Here is a 27905-nt window from a genome sequence, read left to right as displayed (position 1 = left end):
TTTTCTTTTTGTTTTTTTTTAATGCATTTTTGTATTTATGACTTTGTAAAATCTTAATAAATATTCTTAAAAAAATAATAAAAATAAAAACTAGGCTGTGGGACATAGATCACCAGGAACTAATCTAAGCTGTGGAAAAAACACGTTCCCCTCTTTATTTTCGACTCTCTCCAGTGCAGGAATTTAACCTTAATTATTTACAATTTTTGTTTAACCCGCAAGAAAGAAGGGCTTTTTTGCTGGCTAGGTTCAATTCTAATCCTTCTAACCTCCTTTGGGGTAGGTTTGCGGGTATGGCAGAAGGAGATAGGATCCGCCCATGTGATGCTCACCTGGTGGAAACTCTAGTTCACATGGACCTTAAATGTAAAATGTACGGTATGTTGATCTCTGCCAACAATTTTTAGACCATCTATGTATCCCAATATGAAAACCAGAGACAGAGGTCATACGCTTCTTATTACAGGGGAGAGATCAGGAGCTCACCAAGACAGTAGCTAAGTTACTCTATTTGATTTTTTGCCGCCAAAGTATGCTACAGGATCCTGCCCTTGCTGGAGAGCCACAGAGGTGAAATAGAGTACTCACCTCCTCTTCTTCCCTTTGTCAAACGACTGTATTGTTGAAATGGCGACAAGATTGTGCTGGCCTATTTATTCTGAATGTTTGTAAGTGATGCCAATAAAGGTTTGATGATGCTGATATTTGTGTGCAAAAGGATAAGTATTATAAACTCACCTAGACGTTCCCTTGGAGGACAGAGAAGCCAACTTGCTTAGCACAGGGACAGGGAAACTTTTGCAGCCAGAGGGCCGCATTTGCTCAGGGACAGCCTTCCAGGGGCCACATGCATGGGGTTAGACAAGATGACCCCTGAGATCTCTTCCAATTCTACAGTTCTATGATTCCTCCATCCAAGCAAGGGACATCATGCCAGTTCACAGTTGTATTCTGAACCCGCAAAAGCAGTCAAGGAGGATGTGGAGGAGGGGAAGGGGTGTGGACTAGCAAGGGGTGTGGCCTGGGGAGAGTCCTGGGGACCTGATAGAAAGCTCTGAAGGGCCACGTTTGGCTCCTGGGCCTGCGGTTCCGCACCCCCTGCTTTAAGAGAAACTGCCCCAAGTCATACACATTCTTTGCTTTGCTCTTATCTTTGCAGCTGGAATGTGGAGGCTGACAGAGAAATGGTGATGATGCCAAGCCTGCCTCGAAGGTTCATGGGTGAGATGGAATTTGAACACAGGGCTCCCAGGATCAAAGCCAACCTCTTATGTCTGGTGCCACACTGCCTCTCATGCTGAGGTAAGGACTGTGTGGCAGATGTACTTGAGTGAACTTCACTGGGCTTCCTCAGAAGCTTTGACTTCTTCTGTGGAAGCCAAGGTGGGAATGACAAGTGGGGAGAGTGCTCTTGCCCTCGAATCCTTCTTGGGGGCTTCCCCAAAGCATCAGGTTGGGGAACGAAAGGATGTTGGACTAGATGGGCCCTCTTTGGCCAGATCCAGCAGGGATCTCCTTGTATTGATTGGTAAAAGATAAAGGTAAAGGGACCCCTGACCATTAGGTCCAGTCGTGACTGACTCTGGGGTTGCGGCGCTCATCTTGCTTTATTGGCAGAGGCAGCCGGCGTGCAGCTTCCGGATCATGTGGCCGGCATGACTAAGCCTCTTGGTACTTATAAGTTAATTTGTTAGTAAAAGCTCAGACCTCATCATGTCTGCGCAGAGGTATATCTTATGGAATTCAATGTGGGCAATTCAGTGTCAGAGTTTGGATCCAACATTAATTAGTTAGTTAACATTTGTGAGTTGGGTAATTTATCAACTTCAGTATTTACTTACTTATTTGGCAAAATGGATATACTTCTTGGATATAAGGAAACCGCTAAGCAGTTTGCAAGAACGTAAGTGTGACTTTTGACCATCAAGGAAGTCTCAAAGTGACTTGCAAAGATTACAGAGAATTTGCTTCAGCTGCTCCTTGATTTAGACTTTCGCTTTCCCCAGGGCTCATCTCCCTAATCACATTGCTTCATCTTACTCTATCCATAAAGCCACAAAAAGATCAAAGATATAGAATTAACAGCATTGGTTAGGGTTTAATAGGATTTGCAATGTATGGGCATCAGGAAGCCTTTCTCTCTTTCATGTACAGAGGAGGTGATGAGCACATTCTCTACAGGGAATCCTTCTTTTGTCTGAAGCTCAATGATAAGTTTTTTGGCAGGTTCTTCCTTTTCTGTTTTCCACACAAAGGGCTTCCATTAACAGTCGAAGTATCTGCAAAAAAACCCTGGTTTGCTGGAGATGGTCCTTGAGAAGATCTGACAAATAATTTGCACCTCTGTGTTGTTATCTAACAAACACAATTCATTTGTGTCCAGGCAAAAGTAATGATAGCTGTTGAATGAGCAGAGTGTCTCTGCTTTAATGAACAAAACTTTAAAAATGGCACAGCTCTGCACATATTTGACTCTGGCTCCACCCAGATGCCATTTAAGTGGTTTATAAAATCAATACATTATTAAAATGCACAGTAACAGTCCATTAGGTCATGAAAGCACCCTTAATTAAAATATACACTAAAAAAACAAGAAAAACAAGAAAACCAATTCTGAGAAATGTTTAAACAGGTGTGTGTATTCAGTAGCTGGTGGTATGCCAATGCTGATGGGGCATCTCATATTTCAGCAAGCAACCCTGGTGCCACCAGTCATTACAGCATAATGCAGACACAGATCCTTAAGGCTAATCTTAAAATGTCTTCACCTACCAACAGACTAAGCACCAGGTGAGCTTACCTGGGAAGAACATTCCATAGCTTAGGCACTGCAACAGGAAGGACCCTTCTATGCGGTTAACATTTTATATGGCAGCTGAATTATGTGCTTTTTCAAAAAGTTGCAAAAAGGACTATCTAGTGTACTTCAGCTAGAGCAACCTCACATGTGTTCAGGAGAGTTGTTTTGATCTCATCTTCTGTTTCTTGTTCTTTGCTGTAGTCCAACCATGGCTGGAGATTCTAGAATCTTCATGAACCAGGACATGGAAATTGGCGTTACTCCGAGAGAGCATAAGAAGATTCCCAAGCAAGTCCGGGATGATGTTCCCATCGCCACTGACCGAACACGTCTCCTGGCAGCAGAGATCAAGAAGCCACGCCAGCGCTACATGGAGAAAAGCGGCAAGTGCAATGTGCACCATGGGAATGTCCAGGAGACCTACCGATATCTCAGTGACCTTTTCACCACCTTGGTGGACCTCAAATGGCGCTTCAACCTCCTTGTCTTCACCATGGTCTACACCATCACCTGGCTGTTTTTTGGTTTCATTTGGTGGCTCATTGCTTACATCCGAGGAGACCTGGATCACGCAGAAGACGAAGACTGGATCCCTTGTGTCGACAATCTCAGCGGGTTTGTTTCGGCATTTCTGTTCTCTATTGAGACGGAGACCACCATTGGGTACGGCCATCGAGTGATCACTGAGAAATGTCCAGAAGGCATCATCCTGCTTTTGGTCCAGGCCATTCTGGGCTCCATAGTCAACGCGTTCATGGTAGGGTGCATGTTTGTAAAGATCAGCCAGCCCAAAAAGAGAGCAGAGACCCTCATGTTTTCCAACAATGCTGTGATATCCATCAGGGACGAGAAGCTGTGTCTCATGTTCCGGGTTGGGGACCTGAGGAATTCCCACATAGTGGAGGCTTCCATCAGAGCAAAACTGATCAAATCCAAACAGACCAAAGAAGGGGAGTTCATCCCTCTAAACCAAACGGACATCAACGTGGGGTTTGACACAGGGGACGACAGGCTCTTTCTGGTCTCCCCTCTCATCATCTCCCACGAAATCAACGAGAAGAGCCCCTTCTGGGAGATGTCCCGTGCCCAGCTGGAGAAAGAGGAGTTTGAAATCGTGGTCATTTTGGAGGGGATGGTGGAAGCAACTGGTAAGCTATATGCCTGATATTTGTTCTGTCATTGCTAACCCTTGCCAATGTCAAACATGTTTCTAAATGATATGTTATTCAGGTGTGTTAGACAGAAACTCAAGACCTGTAAGGCACAGAGAGGTTAGGCAAATCCTTCTGCTGATCATTGCTCATCTAAATAGCAGACCAGGAGAGGAATGGTCCAGGTGTCACAGGATGGGTATCTCACATTCAGCCACGCTCCCCATTCCATATGGTCGTACGATACCTGAAAGTTATTGGGGAATAAAACAGCTCTGCATGCACAAAAGTAATGACTAAATTAACTAAATTGGTCTGGTGAGTAGTGGTTTGGAACAGATAAATAATTTTAGGATTTGACCTCATGATAGTATATTGGGTGGAGGAGGACTCAGATGGTAATCTGTATTCCTTCACTTACTTCAAAATGTGGCAAGCCAGTCCTGCTGTTTGAGGGGTTCTTCCTGCCCATTCTGTTGAATGGGAACCTGCATCCAGTGGGCCCCCAAATCCTGGCCTCATATTTCACAACCTCATATTTCACTGAAGAGACCAAGGCATTCCAGCCAGTATATTTTAATTGAACTCAGGAGTGTGAATAACTGCACACAAAAGCCACAGTGTTCATGCGTGTCACAGGCATTTTAACCTGCTTCACTTTAAAGTATACATGAGCAATGACTGGTACAGAGTTAGTCATCAAACCAAAACAAATGTTAAAATTCTCAAATAATTGCTCATTTTCGAGTTTGCATGTGCAGATCCCAGATCTCACAAACGAAGCAAGTGGCTGGATTCTGTATTTCTGTGGCTTGCAATCAAAGTTAGTCCTACTCAGAGTAGACCCAGTAAACATAATGGGTGTGACCAACTTAATTTAATGTTAATGAGTCTCACAGGCACTGACTCCCTGAGGCCGAGGCAGTTTCGGCCCCCCAAATGTATTTTTTGAGGAGGCTGGGCCCCCTCAACTTTCTGTGGGTGTTTGGCTCCGCTCCCTGGCTCCTTGTGTCCTGATGTCATGTCACACACACAAACACACACACACAGTCCTCTGGAGAAGCTGGCACCTCTGATGCATCTACTCTGAGTAGAACCTAGTTGGATACAACCTTATGAAACTTGGGCTTATATTGAATGTTAGTCCTCCTCAAAGAAGACCCGCTGAAATTAATGAACATGACCTTATTTTGTATGCTCTCAGCAGAATTAAGTTGGGTACAACTTTTCATGATTCTTGTGTGATTCTCTTAGGGTTCAGCCACATTTCTACGATTGCCATTTTCCCGATTCAATGGTAAACAGTGGATTTTCCTAGGGAAAGCAGTGGGACCCCCAAAAATTGCTCAGACACGGACCTGGAAATTTTGGACCTGTGCCTGGAAGTGTGGATAAGGATAAGCCGAAGGATAAGCCCAAAGATTTGCCATACAACAGATAAAACATGTCATGTGTTGTGTCTTTGTTAGATCTATCTGCATTAAGGATTTAATGGCTCTCTCTGTTGTTCAAAAAAACCCCAAAGCACATGATAGTTCCTTCAGGCACAATCCATCTTTCTGGACTAAAGCTAAGAATGGTCTTCAGAAACCTGATTTATCTCCTTCAGGGATTGGGAACCTGTGGCCCTCTGGAAGTTGTTGGACTCCAGTTCCCACCAGCCCGTCAATGGTCATGGACAATGGGAGTTGTAGTCCAACAACATCTGGAGGGCCCCACAGGTCTCCCTTTCCTGATACAGTGTTACCTCGGGTTACATACGCTTCAGGTTACAGACTCTGCTAAACCAGAAATAGTACCTTGGGTTAAGAACTTTGCTTCAGGGTGAGAACAGAAATCGTTCTCCGGCGGTGCGGCAGCAGTGGCAGTGGGAGGCCCCATTAGCTAAAGTGGTGCTTCAAGTTAAGAACAATTTCAGGTTAAGAATGGACCTCCGGAACGAATTAAGTACGTAACCAGAGGTACCACTGAACTCCATGGATTTTGCCTATAGGAAACAGCATTATAATGAGCCAAGTGGTTTGTCCTTAAAGGCCAGTGTTTTCTACTCTGAGTGGGTCTCTGGCAAAGGTCTCTCTCATCTCCTGCTACCTACCTCAGTCCCACTGATGGGGGAAGGCGGGTGGGGGGGGTGCCGTCCGTACCAGGTGTCAGCAGTTAGGGCGGGTGACATCGCTGTGCCACCCCCACCGCCCACTTGCTGTGTGGACGGTGCCCCCAAATGCTCACTGCGCGGGTGGCGGGCCACTAGGGATGATGCTGCTGTGGGTGGCCACTTTCTGCATGGGCCGCGGGCAGCTAGGGATGCTCGTCATGTGGACAGCCTTGCCCCCATGCCGCTCCAGGTGCCGGGGCAGGTAGCTCCGCCCCTGCTCAGTCCCACCCAACATGGGGCTGTCCTGTTATCATTGGACTCCATCATGGCTAGATTATGGGCTGAGATTGCGAGGGTAGTTCAAAACATCTGGAGGGAACCTGGTTTTGGAAATGCTAATTTAATTGACTGCTAGGGAATGAGTTTGAGGCTTCCTGCATGCAAAGCAGATGCTATACCACAAAGCTGTGGCCCTTCTCCACAGACTCCCTGAACCTTCTGTCATTTAGATTTTCAATATGTATAGAAAGAAGGAACTTTTAATCTGCCTGTGTGGGGTGGCTTTGAATTCATAGCAGCGCTGAGAGCAGTGTGACCTGTGCTGTGTTTTAATAAGGCTGTGTTGGTTCTGGACTTTTGAGGTATTTAACCATCTTCTGCAGAGAAGCTCGCAGGCATCCTTTGATTTAAAAAATCTGCAGCAAGGGCCTGGTCCAGCCAGCCAGGAAAACAAAACTTTCAGTGTTAATTAAGCCCCAGTGGGGGAATTCAGGACTGGCTCAGGGAAGCTCACCCAGCTGGGAAGTGATTGGGCACACCTGAGACAAGATGGATGCTGGACTTGGCACAGGAGAAAATATGGGCCAGCTGTAGATGTGTGTGTGTGTGTGTAAAACACAGTTCAGGCCAGAAAGTTGAAAAGAGGCAGTGATGGCAACCAACCTGGACAGCTTTAAAAGAGGATTAGACAAATTCATGGAGGAGGAGGGGACTACTGATAGTCACTAGCCATAATGGCTATGTTCTGCCTCCGCAGCTGGAGGCCGCAATGCTTTTGAATATCAGTTGCTAGACACCGCAGGAAATGAGAGGGCTCTTGCGCTTGAATCCTGCTTGCAGGTTTCCCACAGATTCTTCTAATGCTCTTATGTCTGCAAACATTACATTTTTGGACCTAATGGCCAAAATTATGGGGCATGAAGTTTTTCTCCAGAAAGCCATGCTATACGGCCTCGGTCCAGTATACCTGAAGGAGCGTCTCCACCCCCATTGTTCTGCCTGGACACTAAGGTCCAGCTACGAGGGCCTTCTGGCGGTTCCCTCACTGCGAGAAGGGAGGTTACAGGGAACCAGGCAGAAGGCCTTCTCAGTAGTGGCACCCACCCTGTGGAACGCCCTCCCACCAGATGTCAAAGAGAAGAACAGCTACCAGACTTCTGGAAGACATCTGAAGGCAGCCCTCTTTAGGGAAGCTTTTAATGTTTAACAGACCATTGTATTTTAACATTTTGTTGGAAGCCGCCCAGAGTGGCTGGGGAAACCCAGCTGGATGGGTGGGGTATAAATAAATTATTATTATTATTATTATTATTATTATTATTATTATTATTATTCACGGGCTATTGGGAGATAGGAACTCCATTTCTTCTTGATTCTCATGGAGCCATCAGCAATTCAGACAGATGTCTGCACGGACTTCATATAAAGAACATAGGAAGCTATGTTAGTGTTGTCTACACTGACTGGCAGCAGCTCTCCCAGGTTTTAGGGTCTCCCTCTGCCCTACCTAGAGATGCTGAAGGTTGAAACTGTGATCTTAAGTCTGCAAGCTCCACCTAGTTGACTCTAGCAACAGATTTATCCCAATTACCACTGAGATCCTTTTACCAGAGTTGCTGTGGATTTAACCTGGGCTTGTAGGCAAGAAAAACCCAGACTCTGCCACATCAGTTATTCTGAAATAATTAATTGTTGTCAGGGGTCCATAGTAACAAAGGAAGCTGCACTAAACAGAGCCAGCCAGGTCACAGCATCACAGGTAGGTGGGTGGGTATGTGTGTGTGTGTGTGTGTGTGTGTGTGTGTGTGTGTGTGCAGGATTGCACCACTTCCCCAAGCTGTGCTGGCAAGTGGGCAGTGCTTTGTCACACACCGAGAACCCACCATGGGCTCACTTTTCAGTGCTTGCCACTGGGGCTCCTGAAAAGCAATGATTTGGCCCCAAATCCACACAACGGAGCAGGAAACGAGTTTCAGTGAATGTATCCGACTTAGCTTGATGTGTCTGGCCAGCACCTGCTCTTCATACCCTGTGAAACTGGGGGTGCTCAAAATGTACTTAAGAGGTTCTGGGAATATTCCAGAGTAATGCAATAAAAACTGGCTTTGCCTAGGTTGGAAGGCATCAGCAAACAACAACCAGAAAGGTCACTCGGCAGCGCAGGGAAAGGTCGTCCTGCGTTTTCACAGCAGCTGCCTCTGTCTGCTCCCCTGTCAGTCATAGTGGCTGTGGCTGAGCACAGGAAGGTGGGAGCAGGCTGGATTTCACCTTGAATCTCTGGTTTTACAAGGGCGAAGGAGTTGCTTTTACAAAACTAAAATATGGGATTCTGGACAAGGCAATGGGTCAAATGGGCATTGATCATACCCACACACCATGCATTTAATGCACCAGGCCTCCTCACCAATAACCTTGGGAACTGTAGTTTAGCCCCCTCATATATATACAGTTCACAGTACCCTAAAAACTATAGTTCCCAGGATTCTTTGGGGGAAGGATCCAGGAGCTTTAAAACATATAGAATCATAGAATCATAGAGTTGGAAGAGACCACAAGGGCCATATGGTGTGGATCAGCCGACTTTCCCTTCGGCTATTGGAATTAGGCACTTCATTTATTTGTTTTCAGAATGAAATCTGGTACATTTCCTCACCCCCATTGGATGCAGAAATCTGTTGCCAGACGCCTGTTTCTAAAGCCATCACACACCAGGAGTTGTGGCAGAACCTCAGTGCGTTACTAGTCTGGAACCCAAGAGCATAGCAAGAGCACTTCCATGTCAGACCAAGGTTCCACCTGGTTCATGGATGGCCAAAATGAAGACCTCCATATGTTGGGTTGTGGACTACAACTTCCACAAGACCTGGCCATTGGGCATGCTAGCTGGGACCGATGGGAGTTGTAGCCCAAAACATCCAGAGAGCAGCACATTGTCTATCCTGGGTCTAGTTCAATAATATACTTCCTATTGGGACAAGGAATGAAGCGTTGCCCCATGATTGCCCCACTGGCCCCTGTTAATCAGTGGTATTCTACTCCTACGTACATGGAGGCTCCATCATGACTCACAGCTGCTGATAGACCTCCTCTTCTCTAGGATCTCCCTGTAGAGCCCTGAATCCAATGTCTTTCTAAATGGAAACGTTCTGATGAACACAGATTTCTCCTATTTATTTGAATAACTCAATGCAACACAATGGTTGTTCTTAAGGAATTCTCTCCCCTGCTGAAACTTCCATTAACTCTCTCTTGGAGGCTCCACGAAAAAGCCACTTCGGTGACCTTCGTACTGCTGAGTGCAAGAAGATACACAAAGAAAGTGCATTTGCAAAAACTCTCCTCTCTTTTTTAATTCACTTTAAAAAAAGAGATTAAAAGCAAAACTTGAGCCGTTGTGCTCAAGATTACTGCCTGAAACTTTCCGGCACTTGTAAGATTTCAAAGGAAGCCAGTTTGATCCGATTCCCTGCCTTGTCTATTAGGCAGTCGTGTTATTTATAGAAAAGGAGTGGCTGTTGTGCCTCCACAAGCAGTTCCAAATTTTGTCAAGGTGAGCAGAAGGAAAATGGGTCACTGTGAGAACGAAGGACATCAGAAGGTCTTGGGTGCTGGATTGAGCCAAAGCATCCTGTTCTGACAGCGGCCAGCCTGTTGCCTCGAAGGGAAATCCACAAGCAGGGCCTGCACACAGCAGCCCCCTCCACAATTATGAGTCCCAGCAGCAGCTGGTCTCTAGGGGCATTTCCTGCCTCTGGGAGTAAAAACTGAACTGCCAAAGCTTCTCCTGATGTTATTGCGGACTGCATTTTGGAGGGAATTTGTCTCAATTTGCTTACATGAGGCGGTAGTCAGCTGACGCATCCTGTCAGCGCTAGCATTTCTGCTTGCAAAGCACAACTTTCCCCTCTCTCCTCCCTGCACACCCCCCCTGTGCCCTCCCCAGATCTGCTCCAGAGTCTTGGGGGAATCCCTGGAACAGATTTAGGGGGTGCATGGGGGAAGGGGAAGAGATGGGGAAGAACGTTCCCTGTTCAAGCAAGAAACCTTGCACTGTCTAATCTTTTTAAAACCATATAGGATGGCAATCCTGTGGCAGTGAGTTCCATAGTGTAACTATGCACTGCACTGTGCCTCCTTTTGAGATGGATCCTTCGTCTGACCCATCAGGGTTCTTGCTGTGTTCTCATGCCTGGAAGCATTCGGTCAGCCACATGAGAGGACAGAGGAGCATAGTGAAGTGCCTCCTCCTGAATCAGATCATTGGGACACCTGGCTCAGTATTGTCTACATTGACTCTCCAGAGTTTCAAAAACGGTTCTCTCCCATCACTTACCTGGAGAGGGCACTGTAGATTGAACCAGAGAACTTCTGCAAGCCAAGCAGGGGCTCTACCACTGAGCTAAGACCCATCTCCTCTATTAATACTACGGAAACAAGATGTTTTGGTTTGAGCCAGCAGAGCTCTTCTTATGTCCAGCCTTTCATAAAGAAGTTTGCAACTCAAGACTCCTTTGGTGGCTTTTTGAAAGGGGACCAAGGAGCATGATCTCCAAGAGGTGAGCATTGTGTGCAAATCAATTTCCTCCTTTCACTGGCATTTGGTGACATTAATAATAGCTTCCACCCTTGACGTTGGCTGTCTTCAGCTGAGGCTTTCTGTGCATGCTTGGCAGGTTAAGCTGTTCTTAACCTCACCAAGAGCTTCTCCTCTCCATTTCTGACAATATTTCCCATCTTAGTTTTGTTTTATCATCATTATTATCATTGGCTATTTTTAACAGTGTGGTCATCATTCTGACCCAAAAGCAAAGGACAGTGTACCAGCTGCTGATAATATTGCAGCACATCCAAGTGTGGAAGGGACGGGACACACACATAAACTCTAAAAGCTGGTTGCTTTGCAGGAGTGCAACCCTAATTTATCAATAATTCCTGCTTAGGGTGCCCAATACTTGGTTGGGTGATTATCTCGCACGTACAAGCCATACCATGCCATTCCTACTCACCATCTTAGGCTACATAGAGAAAGCAGATTTGTTGTTGTTGTTGTTTAGTCGTGTCCGACTCTTCGTGACCCCATGGTCCAGAGCACGCCAGGCACTTTTGTCTTCCACTGCCTCCCACAGTTTGGTCAAACTCATGCTGGTAGCTTCGAGAACACTGTCCAACCATCTCATCCTCTGTCCTTGTGCCCTCCATCTTTCCCAGTATTAGGGTCTTTTCCAGGGAGTCTTCTCTTATCGTGAGGTGGCTAAAGTATTGGAGCCTCAGCTTCAGGATCTGTCCTTCCAGTGAGCATTCAGGGCAGATTTCCTTCAGAATGGAGAGGTTTGATCTTCTTGCACTCCATGGGACTCTCAAGAGTCTCCTCCAGCACCAAGAAAGCAGATTAAGAAAAGTTTTTCTTCCTCTCTCATAACACTGGAACTCATCCAGTGAAGTTGAATGTTGGAACTCGCTCCTGCAGGAAGCAGCAGTGGCCACCAACCTAGATGTTTTGGACATACTCATGGAAAAGGCTATTGGTCAATGGCTATTGGTCATGATCATAGGAATTGTAGAGCTGGAAGGGGTCATGCTAGTCCATGCTAATCCAATGCTTTGCCCATCGTGAGGCTCAAACCCACGACCTTGAGATTAGAGTCTTATGCTCCTAACAACTGAGCTGTCCTCAGGTTATGCTCTGCCCCCACAATCAGAGGCACTGATGCTTCTGAATACCAGTTGCCAGCAACAGCGGAAGGGGAGAATGGCTACTGTGAAACGGACTTCCCATTGAGGCATCTGGTTGGCTGTTGTGAGAATCAAAGGCTAGATTAGATGAGCTGTTGCCCATTGGGCTGATCCATCAGGCTCTTCTTATGTTCTTAAGTGAATGGGTGGTGATGGAGAGCACGAAGAGGGCATGGACCAAGACAAGAGGAGCAGTGGGGGGCCCTGCAGAGATGAAGCCCTCAGCAGGGGCCCAAAAATGTTCCCCCCTCCTCACTGATGGCCCTGACCATCAGCCGTGCCTTGAAGCTTAAGAGTAAGCAAGCAACACCACCCTCTCACCAGCTCCTCATCATTTTAATTGCAGCTAGCAGGTCCCAGACGCTGCTTCGGGTGGGTGCTCAGACAGCCAATTAAGACCACGGTTGTTACGATGATTTTTGCCATTTGCGTTGCTTCATGAGCTCCTGTCAGCAGGATTAAGAGCTACAATATAGTCGGCAATCACAGGGGGGTAATGAAGAATATCTAAGCATCATCAGGGTAGCATCAACTGGATCCTAAGATTCAGCTGCATGTGTGAAGTTCGTCTCGCCCGTTCTTTGGCACATCTATCCAGCACAGCCAGGACGGGTAGATTTCAAGTTTTGCAGGATCAACGCTGCTGTTTTGCAGCGACCCCCACCTCCTCTGAGGTCCGCTAAAAATAACAAGGACCCGTAGCAAAGCAATGTCCCAGGTGTGAGGCCAAGCTACACCTGATGCAGCTCTTCTGGCCAGTTTTATGCTGAAGTAAAAAAGGAGTCATGAGGGCCTCGTATTATGAACTGGTGCCCTGCACCACTTTCAGCTGAAAAGCAGTCTTTCTCTCTCTCTTAGCTGACCCTTAGGTGCTATTCACTGCAAAACAGCACCACCTTCATGGGAAAACAGCAGGCAGTGGAGACTTTTTGAGGTGGGAAACACTGTGTGGGGGACATTCTGAGCTGGGATCATGTTGTAGACAGGGACCTCAAAGCCGCTTTATTATTTTTATTTCCCTTTAACATAAAAGTGGCTATTTTAAGCATAAAAGAGCCAGTGTGGTGTAGTGGTTAAGAGCGGTAGTCTCGTAATCTGGTGAACTGGGTTTGATTCCCCGCTCCTCCACATGCAGCTGCTGGGTGACCTTGGGCTAGTCACACTTCTCTGAAGTCTCTCAGCCCCACTCACCTCACAGAGTGTTTGTTGTGGGGGAGGAAGGGAAAGGAGAATGTTAGCCACTTTGAGACTCCTTAAAGGGAGTGAAAGGCGGGATATCAAATCCAAACTCCTCTTCTTCTTCTCTTCTAATGAGAGAGAGAAAGAGAAACCTGAATAATGTGGTGTGCAATCCAACGCTTAAAATTAAGGAAGAGAGTTCCTCAGGATACTATGCTCAGTTCTGGGATTTGTTTTCAGATTTAGGACTAAATTCAGGACAGACAAAATTCTTTTCCTCTTTTCTCCCCCAACTTTCTTCATTTCAGCTTCGTGTGTGTGTGTGTGTGTGTGTGTGTGTGTGTGTGTGTTTTCATAGAATCATATAATTGCAGGGTTGGAAGGGACCCCAAGGGTCATCTATTCCAACCCCCTGCAATGCAGAAATCCCTGACAGATGACTATCCAACCTCTGCTTGGAAACCTCAATTGAAGAAGTGTCAACTGGCTTCAGAGGGAGTCCACTCCACTGTCAAACAGCTCTTACTTATTCAGGACGGATAAAAGAAAGTACTTCATACAGTGCATAGTTAAAGTATGGAACTCCCTCCCACAAGAGGCAGTGAGGGCCACTGACTTAGATGACTTTAAAAGAGGACTGGGCAAATTCATGAAGGACAGGACTATTGATGGCAACTAGCCACAATGGATAAGTTCTGTCTCCACAGTCAGAGGCACCAGTGCGTCTGAATACCAATTGCTGGAACCACGGGAGAGGAGAGGGCTTTTGTTCTCAAATCCTGCTTGCAAGTGTCCCACGAGCATCTGGCTGGCCATTGGCCTGATCCAGCAGGCTCTTTTTGCATTTGTAGTGGGAGACTGAGACTATTTGGGAAACACAAAGTCTGAAAAAGCAAGTGGGGCTGCCTCTGCTCTGAAGATGTTCTACTTTGTTCCAGTTACTTGATGAATGACTTGGCTGATTCAATTAGAGAACATTAGAAAGTACCGTTTTGTCACCCTTAAGTCATCATTCCATATGATGAAACAGTCTGCACATCGTCTCAGACTTTCTGGCAGATACTGCCTGCCTGCCAAAACTCCCACCCAACCAGGGTCTTGTTGACAATTAGCCAGCCGTTATTTTTAGTGATGCTGACAAAATTCACAACTGAAGGACATGAAATATAGGCTTGAAGTGCAGAAATGTTCACTGCCTGGAAATACTCATTCCTATTGCAAAAATTTATCAAGCAGAAATGCAATGAGATCTTAATTAATTGCAGACTACCTTACAGGGTGATATCTTTTTGCAACGGCATTGGTCAACATTCATCAGATGAACCTGATGACACCATGCTCAGTACTGGGTGATGGAGCCTTTCCTTTCAGATGAAAATATTCCCAGTTGCCAAAATTAGCTGGACTTTTTAATTGGCGGGGACAGAGGAGTGGATCCATGATGTTTCTTGCTCCACCTCATGAGCCCTGCTACAAACAGTTTTCCAGAAGTTTCTTGGGGAAATTCTTGCCTTGCATGTTTAGTAACTCATTTCATTTCTTGTGTGCAGAGCCGGCCTGCCCATGAGGCGGGCTGGGGCAGTTGCCTCAGGCAGTGGAACCATCTGCCACCGGTAGAGAAGCGGTGGTAGCAGCAGTGGCTTCTGGTGTGATCTTGTGCGCTGCATGAAATCTTGCCAAACCTCACTGAAATTTAGCAAGATCTTGGGTACTCCGCAAGATCTCACGTGAGCTCTGTAAGATCTCACCAGATCCTGCCACTGTCATCATTTCATCGGTGCCACTGTGCAACCCAGAAAAATAGGATTCAGCTAGGGTGGGGTGGGGACACTTCAGGTGGATGGACTTGATACCTTGATTGTGTGCAGGTATGGGTGTGACCAGGTGTGTAGTCATGGGAACCTCCAGGTCCACTCCTGGATTTGGTTTAGGACCTGAGACTCTAAGGCAGTGGGAGACGTAGAACCATTTCCAGCCCCTTGTCCGTTGTTCCTTTCGTTTCCCACACAGCAGCGGTAGGACCTGTGAGGTGTGGCCTGGAAAAATGGGCATGGCCTAAGGAGTGTTCTGAGGTCCATATTTCAAGGGCCACATTTGACCTCCAGTCCTGAGCTTCCCTTTCTTGCTCTAAGACTCAAAGAGCAGAAGGTAAATCAGGGCCTACAAGTAGATCTCAAGATGTGTTGCTGTAGACAGGGACTTGTCCATGTGAGATGGGCAGAATTAATTGGAAGCTGAGCACCAATTACTTCCCAACATCTGTTTGAAGTGAAAAACAGAGGAACAATATTGACTTTTTCAGAGTCTGAGATCTCAGTCAGATTAATCAGTGCAAATGGGATACGATTACAAGCCAATTTGGAACTCTTGAAGGAAGGAGAGAAGCAAGCTTATTTGTTTCTGTGCTTAGTGATGGCCGTTTGCTTATCACTGTATTAGCAAAGCCTTGGGGTTGCAGCCAATGCCTTCCCTACTCAGAAGACAGAAAGCTGGACTAGATGGTCCTTTGGCCTGATCAGGCAGAGCTCTGCGCCCTGCCATGAACTCCCTCGCTGGCCTTTAGGCAAGCTACATTCTCTCTGCCTCGGCCCCTCCCTCAGCTGCAATGCACGGCTAATTATGCTGACCTACTTTGAAGGGTTGCCAGAAGGATTACTGAGATAATGAAGGTGAAATGCATTCAAAACTCTAAAGTGCTATATAAATGTGAATGTGTGTGTGTGTGTGTGTGTGTTGAGAAGGAGGCTGGCAGGAAGGTCAATGACCATACCAATCTATTTTAAGAAATGCCAGGAAGGCTGTTTGTATATCGATCTGGAGTTACCTGGGGGACAGATGAGGCAGCCATAAGTTCAGGTTCTTAATTGCTCCATTGATTACATCCTTTTAGAAAAAGAGGCAGGGGAAGCAGGGAGCATTTTGCTCATAGTGCAACAAGTTCCTGATAAGGGGGATTATGTCAGGAAATCAAGGCATCTGGTCGTGATGTAGGATATGATCTGGACAGGTGTAATAAACTCTGGGTTATGTGGTGTCTCAACCTGGTTTCGAATCTGCACGTGGGGCAAGAACCTGCAGCTAAAAAGTTGGTCGTGTAATTCTAAACCAGTAGGTGCCCTCTTGGTCTCATAATTCTTTCATTTATTTAGGAACATAAATAATAGAAAGATAGAATTGTAGAGTCAGAAGGGACCCCAAGAGTCATCTAGTCCAACCCCCCACAAGGCAGGACTACACAGCTAAAGAATCCCTAACAGATGGCCATCCAACCTCTGCTTAAAAACCTCCAGTGAAGGAGAGTCCACCATCTTCCAAGTTCGTCCTAACTCTGAGCTGGAATCTCCTGCCTTGTCAACTGAATCCATTGGTTTGGGTTTCCCCTCTGGAACAGGAGCAAACAAGCCTGCTCCATCTTCCATGTGACAGCTCTTCAGATATTTGACATCCCCTCTCAGTCTTTTCTTCTCCAAGCGAAATGTAGCCACTTCCCTCAACCATTCCTCATAAGGCTTGGTTTACAGACCCCTGAGCATCCTGGTTGCCCTCCTCTGCACACCTTCCAGCTTGTCAGTATCCTCCTTAAATTGTGGTGCTCGGAACTGGACACCAGACTCCAGGTTCCTCTCAATATCAGTGCATTATACAACTCTATTTTTCCTTTATGGAACATTCCACAGAATGGGGAGCCTCTCTCTTCTATCATGGAAATCAAAATGAGCTGAGTACGGACAGTTGCACAGATTTAATTGGTAACGGAGACCCCCAAAGCTCCTGCTTTCTAACACTCTTTTGATGTAAGAAGTTGAACAATATTGACTTTTTCAGAGGCTGAGGTTTTAGTTAGATTAATTAGTGTAAATGGGGTACTAATTTTTACAACCATGAAAAATTATATTTCAGAGACTTTGATGCTAATGAAGGACACACACTGCCTAATTAGAGGAGCGATAGTTAGAATATTTATGACTCTTCCACTTGGGCAGGACAGCAGTGTCCACAGCGCCATCCCATCAGAGACAAGTCTCTTTGATCATCCACGTACCCTCTATGAGGGGAAATGGATTCCTATTTGAAGGACTAGATAACTTTTCAGCACACTTAAAAAAAATAATTGCACTCAGCGTGTGAGTAGACAGAACTTAGAGTTAATAGAATCATGGAACCAAATGGTTGGAAAGGAGATTGGACCTCAACTTAACCCAATGCAGGATCCACAGTACAGGATGCAACCACAGGAATTTGCTCCACAAGAGGCAGTGATGGCTATCAACTTGGATGGCTGTAGAATTGGAGAAATTCAAGGAAGAGGAGGCTATGCACATAATGCTTCTGAATACCAGTTGCTGGAAGCCACAGGAGGGGAAAGGGCTCTTGTGCTCGGGTCCTGCTCAAGAGTTTCCCACACGCATTTGAGTGGCTACTATGAGAACCTGGACTAGGCATGGGGTGGTGGCCTTCTAGCCTAGGAGACACATGCCATCTTCCAGGTCTACCTTTCCTTCGGAACTCTTCCCAGGCCAAGAGGGGAGGAAGAAGGTGCATAGAAATTAGGATAATATGCAAAGGTAAAATGGGCATCCATTGCCCCTCACACTTTTGCTTCTGACTCCACCCACTACTGGCAAAAGGTTGCACAGAGGGGGATGAGGACCTCAGGCTGAAAACTAGGACCAGAGAGAGCTGGATTCAAATTCACACTTAGCTATGGACAGTGGCGTAGCGAGGGTTGCCAGGACTCTGGGCTGTGCAGAGGGGGGCAGGTGGGTGGGAGGGAAATGGATGGAGTACACATGCACTTTCCACTGCCTAATGGCATCCGCATCACCCAGAAGAGTCATCCCATTGTCTGGAAAGGTCACTTCGTGGTTCGCATGGAGAAGCTGTTTTCAATGGAGCCCAGCAATGGAAGTGTGCAGTTCTATTTAGGCTGCACTGTGTGTTGACGTTTTGTGCCTCTAACAATTTTGTGCTTGGGGCAACTGCCCCTGTTCGCCCCCATGCTACACCACTGGCCATGAAGCTGACTCTGATCTTGGGTGATGAATCAAGGATGATGATGATCAAGTTATCATCTGCACAGATTTTTCATGTATTTGACCCATGAATCTTTCACTCCGTGTGGTTTTTTAACTTTTGGTGTCATGTCAGCATAGCACATACATGTGCCTCTCCGCATTGCTCTCAGAGTGTTCCTTCAGATGGAAACTGCACATCAGACCTGACCCCTGGGGTCTCCAGTCCACTGCTGTGTGGGTTTTGAAAAAGGGGGTGGGGAGAAAAGTCCCAAATACGGTGGTTGCACTGCAGGCAAAAGGCAAAGTGACTGTTCCCGTCTGTCCTCAGTGAAGCCCAGCACTTCTCTCTTAGCACCGCCTCTCTCTGCCTCCGTTTTGTTTGGGGAAACAATTAACTGGGAAAATAAGAAATGCTTTGAGGAGCTCAGGCTGGAGAGAGTTGGCAGCTTCCAAAGCCGAGTCCTTAATGAAATCTGGAGTGGGCGAGGACACGGCTGTGCTGCTTTTGGAGGGACATCGGGGTTGCCAGGCGCCGCATGCCTGTGCGATTAACTCTGATGCACATGTGCTAAAAAGGAATATCTGAATGATATTCAGTATGGAGCAATTACAACTGCTTCCATTGTGCTGGCTCCGGGTGTCCCCCTGGGGTTACAAGGAAGCAGGCTTTGGCAGAAAGGCAGCGTTCAGGGCAGTGAAAGCTCTCCATTGTTCCCATCGTGAATGAAGGCTTACAGCCACTGATTTGGCTGTGGAATTCCAAATCAGAATAAGGATCTCCCTTTGGGGCAAGAGCTGTTCCAAGAACTGGCTGGAAGGCAGGCAAGAATGCCTGAGGATGCTGAAGAACTTGGGAAGTCTCTTTTCCTTTTCCTCTCTGTGATTTTATCTCAGGGTCAAGCAGCCGCACCAAGACCACAGGTACAGCAACTAGAAAGCTGCCTTATATCCAGTTAGACCACTGAGCTCAGTGTCGCCCATACTCACCTGCCAGTGGCTCTCTAGGGTCTCAGGCAGGAAGTCTAGTCCCAGCCCCACCTGGAGATGCCAGGGGTTGAAACTGGGACCTTCTGCGCGCAAAGGAGATGCTCTGCCACTGAGCTATATCCTTTCACTGCCTACCATGGAATAGAAAGGCCCAGGCATGTAGGTATGGTGTCAACAGGCCAGCCCTACCATTAGGCAGAGTGAGGCCACTGCCTTGGGTGACAGATGGAGAGGCACAGGAATAAGGAGCTGCCTAATGCTGGGTCAGAGCATTGGTCCTTCTTGATTGATTTGATCTATTGTATTTCTATTCCATTTTGCCTTCAAATGAATCCCATAAAAAACAGTGATACCAACAATGGGGGAATAATGGTTGTTAAAATTTAGCTGGATTTAGCTGAGATGGCAAAGTTGACATGTTTGATCAGAGAATAGTCATTGTCAATATTTACTAAAGATTGAAAACCACTTATAGACTTTTTTCATGAAAAAGAAAAGGAACTTACGGTATTTGGATTTCAGGATTGAAGGTACTATTGGTTTATAGAAAGTGGCTTTGTTGGGTGTTACCTTGGAGGGGATGTGCTGAACAATTTTCTATTTTTAGCTGACAGATGAAGAATCAGAAGTTCTCTTTTTATTCTTTTATTCTTTATTATTTATCCTTTCTTCTTTTTCTCCTCCTTTACCTTCTCTTCTTCGCTGTTTTTTTATTTAGGCTAGTTTTTTTTAACCTTGACAAAAATATATTTGATAGTAATCTTTGTATTCTTTCTCACATTTCAATAAAATCTATTTTTAAAAAATAATATATATAAAAATATGGCCTCTAAAACACTATTAGCAAACAAGCAACTAAAAAAAATAAGCTAAACACTATTATGTTGATACACACACTCTCTCCCCCCAGCACCGCCCAATGACTCATAATCTTTTACTCTGTTCAGCCTGTTCAGTTCATTAAAACACACAAACACATCTGCTGCACAAGGAGGGCCCTGCTCTAATATAAATACCAACAGCAGAGGTGTACTTTAAGTTATTAGTTATTAAGTTGAACCTGTGCCCCATCCTCCCAACAGGTGATGTTTGAGGTAGTCAGCAAGAGAAGCACAAAATCAGAAGAAATGCAACAACCTCCTTGTCCTTGGGCTTCCTCAGCTGCTGCCCCCGGGGCCTCTGCTGCTGTTGCCAATAGCAATGCATGTCCAGCGGGTGGCAGCTGCAGAAGCTCAGGCTCGATGACCTGGGTCAACACTAAGAGATCTGGTGCCAGGCAGAGAAGCAGACAGGCAGTGGCACTCCAGATTGTTAGAAAAGGAACTTTCTCCCAGCTCTACCTGGAGACGACGGGGATTGAACTTGTGACCTTCTGCATGCAAATATAAATATGCCCACAGCATAACTGGCTGTGTTTAACTATATAATTCTTTATACATCATATAAACATAACTCTCTTCACATTATCTAATTGAGTAGAAGCAATTAAGGACCAACAGTTAGAACAGAAAATACAAATAGATCAGTTCTTATATACTTAATGTCCAAATAGAAGCTTTTGTGTTCCACATATGTACAAATGAATCCCTTTTTTTAAAACGTGATGTCCAAATAAAAGCTTTTTGTTTTCCACATTTGTCTTCGCGAATACCAGTGTCAAACGTAACAACTTTAAGGAGCAGTACTTGCAAAAGATGAACTTTTCTTTGTAATGTTCCACATCTGCCTTTGTAGATGTTGGTTGTTGTATGCAGTTGCTGTATGCAAGTATCAGACGAAGGATACGAAAGATCTTAACATGTGCCTTTGCAAGATATAGTTGTTGTATGCCAGTGTCAGACGAAAAAACTTAAACGTGGCATGGATTCCCAGAATAATACCTTGTTTCGCCCTGCTGGGCTTCGTCAGCTGAGCATACTCATATTTTGTGTATCGGAGACATGGAACGTGTGACATGGTGGATACCAAAGTAGATGCTCTAGCACTGAGATATGAATATATGGGTGTAAGTCGAGCCTTCTGGATGAGGCCCAAAGGGGCCCATGTTTTGCAGCATCTTGTTCTCCCAGTGGCCACCCAGGTGCCTGTGGGAAGCCCACAAGCAGGATCGGAGTGCAAGAGCAACACCATACCTTCCAACATTTATCTGATGAAAATAGGGATGTCCTATTTTTTAATAATAATAACAACAACAACAACAACAACAACAACAACAACAACACGCCACCCATCTGACTGGGTTGCTCCAGACATTCTGGTGGCTTCCAACATATAAAAAATAATAATAAAACATGGTGTGACTTTCCTTTTGTATTTCCATTATCAAAGAATTGTGATCCGAAAATGTCCTGGGATTAATTTCTATTTTTTTTACTTGAGGTTCCAACTCTTTGGAAATCTATAAAGAGTCAGTTCTTGAACTGCTGTTATGAACATAAGAATAATAAGTGAACCATTTGTCAAACAAATGTATTACTCTCCATATATCTATCAAATTTAAAGTTTGATCCAATACAAAAAAAGTCTTTGATGATCTGCCTTCTTTTGTACCTTTTTTATAGCTGATCTGTCCTTTTCTAATGATGGAACTCCATTTAAGTCTCCCATTAAAATCATCTTTTGGTCCGTGTATTCAAGTAATTCTGTTTCCTTTTTTTAAAAAAACAAAACCTGCTTTTTTCTCATTGGGGGCATATATTCCCACCAACATCACCTTCTCTCCTTGAATTTTTATTTGCATTATTCAGATGTGTAGTTACTTATCTCCTTAGCCCAGGGTCATATAACTCCATACCTTTCAACATTTCTGCAATGAAAATAGGGAGGTCCTAAGGAAAGCAGGGACATTCTGGGATCAAATCAGAAACTGGGATGGCTTCGGTAAATCCAGGACTGTCCCTGGAATATAGGGACACTTGGAGGCAACACTCTCCCCTCCTACAAAAAGATAACACAAGGAAATCAAGAAGAAATTACAGCAGTATGTTAAACCATGCAAAAGTTAAAATACTAAAACAGCTTAAAATTCCCTCAACTTCCTGTCTTTCTTGTTGTTGTTTAGTCATTTAGTTGTGTCCGACTCTTCGTGACCCCATGGACCAGAGCACACCAGGCACTTTTGTCTTCCACTGCCTCCTGCAATTTGGTCAAACTCATGCTGGTAGCTTCAAGAACACTGTCCAACCATCTCGTCCTCTGTCATCCCCTTCTCCTTGTGCCCTCCATCTTTCCAGGGAGTCTTCTCTTCTTCTCATGAGGTGACCAAAGTATTGGAGCCTCAGCTTCACAATCTGTCCTTCCAGTGAGCACTCGGGGCTGATTTCCTTAAGAATGGATAGGTCTGATCTACTTGCAGTCCATGGGACTCTCAAGAGTCTCCTCCAGCACCATAATTCAAAAGCATCAATTCTTCAGCGATCAGCCTTCTTTATGGTCCAGCTCTCACTTCCATACATCACTACTGGGAAAACCATAGCTTTAACTATACAGACCTTTGTTGGCAAGGTGATGTCTCTGCTTTTTAAGATGCTGTCTAGGTTTGTCATTGCTTTTCTCCCAAGAAGCAGGCGTCTTTTAATTTCGTGACTGCTGTCACCATCTGCAGTGATCATGGATCCCAAGAAAGTAAAATCTCTCACTGCCTCCATTTCTTCCCCTTCTATTTGCCAGGAGGTGATGGGACCAGTGGCCATGATCTTCGTTTTTTTGATGTTGAGCTTCAGACCATATTTTGCACTCTCCTCTTTCACCCTCATTAAAAGGTTCTTTAATTCCTCCTCACTTTCTGCCATCAAGGTTGTGTCATCTGCATATCTGAGGTTGTTGATATTTCTTCCGGCAATCTTAATTCCGGGCTTGGCTAAATAAGGATGTTTTTAGCAGGCACCGAAAAGCTCCTACCATTTATGCCATCATCACCCTGGTTGTGCCAGAATGCGGATGCTTCCTTGACCTACTTATTAGGAGAAGAACCCCGAATACCAGCCCAACCTCCTGCTTCCTGAGCAGGGCCCACTCGCCCGCTTCAGAACATCCTGGGCTTCCTTCCCTCCTCTAACACATTATTTTTTCAAAGCAGCCTCTGCACTTCCTGGTTCCTGAGCTTGCTGAGAGCCAGAATGCCGTGACTAACACTGTTCGTGCCCAGAAGTCTGCTGTAACAGAAGCCTCCTCTGCCAGGCTGCCGAAAAGCGGTCCAGCTCCGCATCAGACAGGGAGCCGCATCCTTCCTTTTCTCTCTTCTCCAGCATGTTCTCTAGAAGTGGCTTCATCTGCTAAATATATGCTTATTACATTGCTACCTGACTTTTTCTTCCCATCATGAAATTCAGAGTGAGCCTGCACACACCGGTTTACCTGCCCGTGAGATCACCTTACCCCATATATGCCCACTCAACCACTTTGATTGGAGGAAATGGCACTGTTACAGGTGCCACAGAACCTCAGCTCCAAAGATCATGTAAGAACTCGATCTTTCAGTATGGTGGCAGCTACACTTTGGAACTCCCTGCCACTTGACATCATGGTGCTCTTTTCAGCACCTGCTAAAAACATGGGTTTTTTGCTTAGGCAAGCCTGTCCAGATGTTTAGAATCCAATGCGAGTTTTGATCTATATTTTTCGTCTATTGTTATTTTAACTTTGTGAAAGTTTTAAGTTATCGTTAATCTTTCTTATTGGTATTTTTATTGCTCCATCCTTTTTTGTAAACTGCTTTGGGGGGGGGGGATGGTGTGGTGTGCTTTGGCTGCAATCCCTTCACTCTGCCCCTGACCAAGGCTACCCCAATCCATGGTGCTGTTTGAGGCAAGTCAAGGGGGGTGCTCCCTGCCATTCCAACCTGGTATAATAATAATAATAATAATAATAATAATAATAATAATAATAATAATAATAATAATAATTTGTTATTTGTACCCCGCCCATCTGGCTGGGTTTCCCCAGCCACTCTGGGCGGCTTCCAACAATAGATTAAAAGTTAATTTTAATTTTAAAAGTATGTTAAAACATCAGTCATTAAAAACTTCCCTAAACACGGCTGTAAATTAATCTTGCTATTATGTTGGTGATGGGATAATGTCCTACAACCTCCTGAAGACAGGCGGCTAGCTTAGGGTGTCTAAGGAAGGTCACATGGGCACCCATGTGAGTGCCACACAACATATCTGCTGCCTGAAGCTCTTACCTCACCAAAGAGAACGATAGGGACCCCAGCCCTCATGAAGTAGTCACAGAAAATATATGTGTTTTTCCAGTGAGAAAACAGCTAGTGCACTTAGTAGAGAGAAACCAAGGGAGAGATCCTGAGGTTTTGCAGCAAAGCTGCGGGAGGAGCCTTGGCCATTTAAGTCCTTTGTCATGTCCAAATCATCATATGCTATTAAAATGATCTTCTTGTGCAATCAAATGTCCTGCATTTGCTTGCCAAGAGGCATGGTCAGTTCATTGATGCTTGTGCTTTTTGTTGAAACATCAGGAACCTTTAAAAATATAAAATACTACTACTAATAATAATAATAAGGCTTGTTAAGCAAATCATTTTTCCATGTCCTGAAGCAGTCAGGTATGGAACGACCATGAACTGCTTTTAAACTTTTTTAGAAAAGGAGGGAAGTGTGAGCATCTAAGGCAGCTTAACATTAAATCCCTTCTTGTTTCATCACCGAATTCCCATCACAACTCTCTCTCTCTCTCTCTCTCTCTCTCTCTCTCTCTCTCTCTCTCTCTCTCGTCTCTCCCCTTCCTCCAGGAATGACTTGCCAGGCTCGGAGCTCCTACATGGACAAGGAAGTGCTGTGGGGCCACCGCTTCACCCCCGTTCTGACCCTGGAGAAGGACTTTTACGAGGTCGACTACAACTCCTTCCACAGCACCTACGAAACCAACACGCCAGAGTGCTGTGCCAAAGAGCTGGCAGAGTCGTTCCGCGAGGGGCACCTGCTGAGCCACCTGTCCAGTGCCAACCTCTTGGGGGGAGAGGAGTCGGAGAAGTCGAAAGAGGAAGAGGGGGAGGAAGAGGGGGTCGTCCAGGAGAAGGACGGGAGCAAAGAGGAAGGCCAGGAGCCAGCTGAGTTGAATGGAGCCAACGGAATGGCAGGGGAGCTGAAAGACAGCATGTCCTTATAACACAGATTTGGGTCGAACTATTGACAATTCAGGTGCATCTACCAGGGAAGGGGCCCAAGGAGAGCTGGGAAGGTGGACTTAAGACTAGAGGACCATGCTCTCATTTCCAGTTGTGTGACTGAACTCAGACGGGCCTGAACATCTGTTTGGGCTTCTCCCCTCTTTCCTGCAAAATGCAATTACTACAGGGACTTACTCACCACTTTGAGATCCATGGACACCAACAAAAGTATTATGATTGTGATGACCTTAACTAATAGTGACGTTTCACAAGTGTGTGCTTTGAATGCCTCTCTTCTGGCAGAGGGAGGGCATGTATTGGGGGGGCCCTCTTTGGGGAATGGAATGTAGATGCAAATCTTCTCCTTCATTAATTTGGTGGATTGTAGGCACTAATTTGCTGAATAAAAACAGAGGAATGGAGTATGGGGGGGTAGAGATGCTTTCTAGAGACAGCCAATGTGTGACTTTCCTTTTGAACTGATTCATGAGGTACATAATTAAACTGTGATGGCTATCAACCTGAATGGTTTTTAAAAGAGGATTGGACGAGTTCATGGGGGAGAGGAATATTGATGGCTATTCAGCACCATGGCTTCACTCTTGGTGGCTACCTTCCCAGGGAGTCCATTCACCATTGAACAGCTCTTGCTATCAGAAAGTTCTTCCTAATATTGAGTTGGAATCTCCTTTCTTGTCATTTGAAGTCCTTGGTTTGGGTCCTCCCATCTGGAGCAGCAGAAAACAAGCTTGCTCCATCTTCTATGGGACAGCCGTATCCTCCCTAAGCCAGGTGACATTAACAGTCCAAGCAGGAAACTGTTGACACCATCTGAGTACTTTAACCCCATTTTTTCCTTTAAATGTCACAATGTATTAATGCGATTTCACTTCATTTAGAACTTTCTCACACCAATCCAAGGAGCGCCAAACAGTGACCTGCCAAACATGGTTAGCCTCAATATTTCCTCTCTGTATATTTCTTCTCCAAAAACTGCTGCCAAGCTTGTTTTCGCTTGTCCAGAAGGGAAAGAATCAAATCCTGTGATTGCCCAGATTGCAACTTGTTTGTTCAGGCTTTTCTTTCCCATTCTTCCTCTGTGGTTGCCCCCTCTTCATATTGTTAATGGTCTTCTGCTGTCCAACTCTTTGAAATCTAAGCAACAGTAATGTTACACATAGTCATACAAATGGGATTCACGGGGTGAGGAATACATTTATGGTCAGAGAGGTGTCTTGCAAAATCTATTCTCTAGTGATCTGTTATTCTCTTCCTTCTTGAAACCTATTCCTCTGTGCAACGGAAAAAACTGTGACAATGGGAATTGGACCATACAGGGCACCCAGCCCAGGGACATTTTTATTCAGAAGTAAGCCCTGTAGAGTTCACAAAGGCTTATCCGCTGGTAAATGTGCCCAGGACGGCATGAGGGAGGTTGGTTGGTGCTGAATTCTACACTCTGGCTTGTTGTTGTTGTTTAGTCGTGTCCGACTCTTCGTGACCCCATGGACCAGAGCACGCCAGGCACTCCTGTCTTCCACTGACTCCCGCAGTTTGGTTTACACACATTTAAAGGAGCATATGGGAAGTGTGTGTGTGTGTGCGTGCGTGCGTGTGTGCGTGCTTGCGTGCGTGCGTGCGTGCATGAAAGAAAGGGGGAGTTTAAAGGGTAACAGGAATTATGACCTGTATGAATCAGTGTGGCCACAGCTTAAGATGGATATTGACAAGCTGAAAGGTGTGCAGGGGTGAAAGGTGACCAAAATGATCAAGGACCTGGAGACCCAAGTATTATGAAGAATGCCTAAGATAGTTGGGTGTGCTTAGCCAAGAGAAGAAGAGGAGGAGGAGGAGTTTGGATTTGATATCCCGCTTTATCACTACCCTAAGGAGTCTCAAAGTGGCTAACAATCTCCTTTCCCTCCTTCCCCCACAACAAACACTCTGTGAGGTGAGTGAGGCTGAGAGACTTCAGAGAAGTGTGACTAGCCCAAGGTCACCCAGCAGCTGCATGTGGAGGAGCGGGGAATCGAACCCGGTTCACCAGATTATGAGTCCACTGCTCTTAACCACTATACCACACTGGCTCTGAAGGGACCCAGAGGGTCGTCTAGTCCAACACCCTACAATGCAGCCACCCCAGGGTGGGCTCGAACCACCAACCTTCTGGTTAACAGCCAGACGCACTGAGCCATTATGTCTCAAGTAAGACCAGTATTATTACCCCCATATTGTGTGATGTGCTGAGAGTTGGTGGTTTCCCTTAAGCCACTGAGTAAGTAAAATTTGAACCCAGGAGTCTCCTAGCTTGCATTCTGAGGTTGCAGGTTCAATCCCCCATCTAGGGTTAGCTGCATATTCCTTTATTGTTGGACTAGATGAGACTCATGGTCCCTTCAAACTCTACAGTTCTATGATTCTTGGCCACTAAAGATCAATATCACTAACTTCTGGCATAGCAATTAGAGTAGACTAATGAGGGGGCCATATTCACACCCAGCCATAAAGTTCTCTGGGAGACCTGGGGCCAGCCTAACTC

General features: G+C 45.6%; 1 protein-coding gene across 1 annotated transcript; it reads left to right on the top strand.

Moving 5' to 3' along the window:
* The first annotated feature begins 1133 nt into the window (after positions 1-1133).
* On the top strand, positions 1134-25886 carry KCNJ5 (potassium inwardly rectifying channel subfamily J member 5). Its single transcript, XM_083714703.1, has 3 exons — positions 1134-1302; positions 3002-3948; positions 24989-25886. The coding sequence occupies exons 1-3, from the start codon at positions 1271-1273 to the stop codon at positions 25363-25365; spliced, it is 1356 nt and encodes a 451-aa protein (XP_083570829.1). The 5' UTR covers positions 1134-1270; the 3' UTR covers positions 25366-25886.
* The last annotated feature ends 2019 nt before the right edge of the window (positions 25887-27905 follow it).

Source organism: Podarcis gaigeae (genome assembly GCF_964106915.1).
Source record: "Podarcis gaigeae genome assembly, chromosome: 15".
NCBI lineage: Eukaryota > Metazoa > Chordata > Lepidosauria > Squamata > Lacertidae > Podarcis > Podarcis gaigeae.
The sequence above is the reverse complement of the archived record's forward strand: the minus strand, read 5'-3'. Positions and strand labels throughout refer to the sequence as shown.

Excerpts from the sequence above, each read along its gene's own strand:
- KCNJ5 (XM_083714703.1), top strand. The coding sequence starts at position 1,271 with ATGTCTGGTGCCACACTGCCTCTCATGCTGAG. Across the intron at positions 1,303-3,001 it reads ACACTGCCTCTCATGCTGAG|TCCAACCATGGCTGGAGATT; the intron begins GTAAGGACTGTG and ends TCTTTGCTGTAG. Across the intron at positions 3,949-24,988 it reads GGGGATGGTGGAAGCAACTG|GAATGACTTGCCAGGCTCGG; the intron begins GTAAGCTATATG and ends CCCTTCCTCCAG.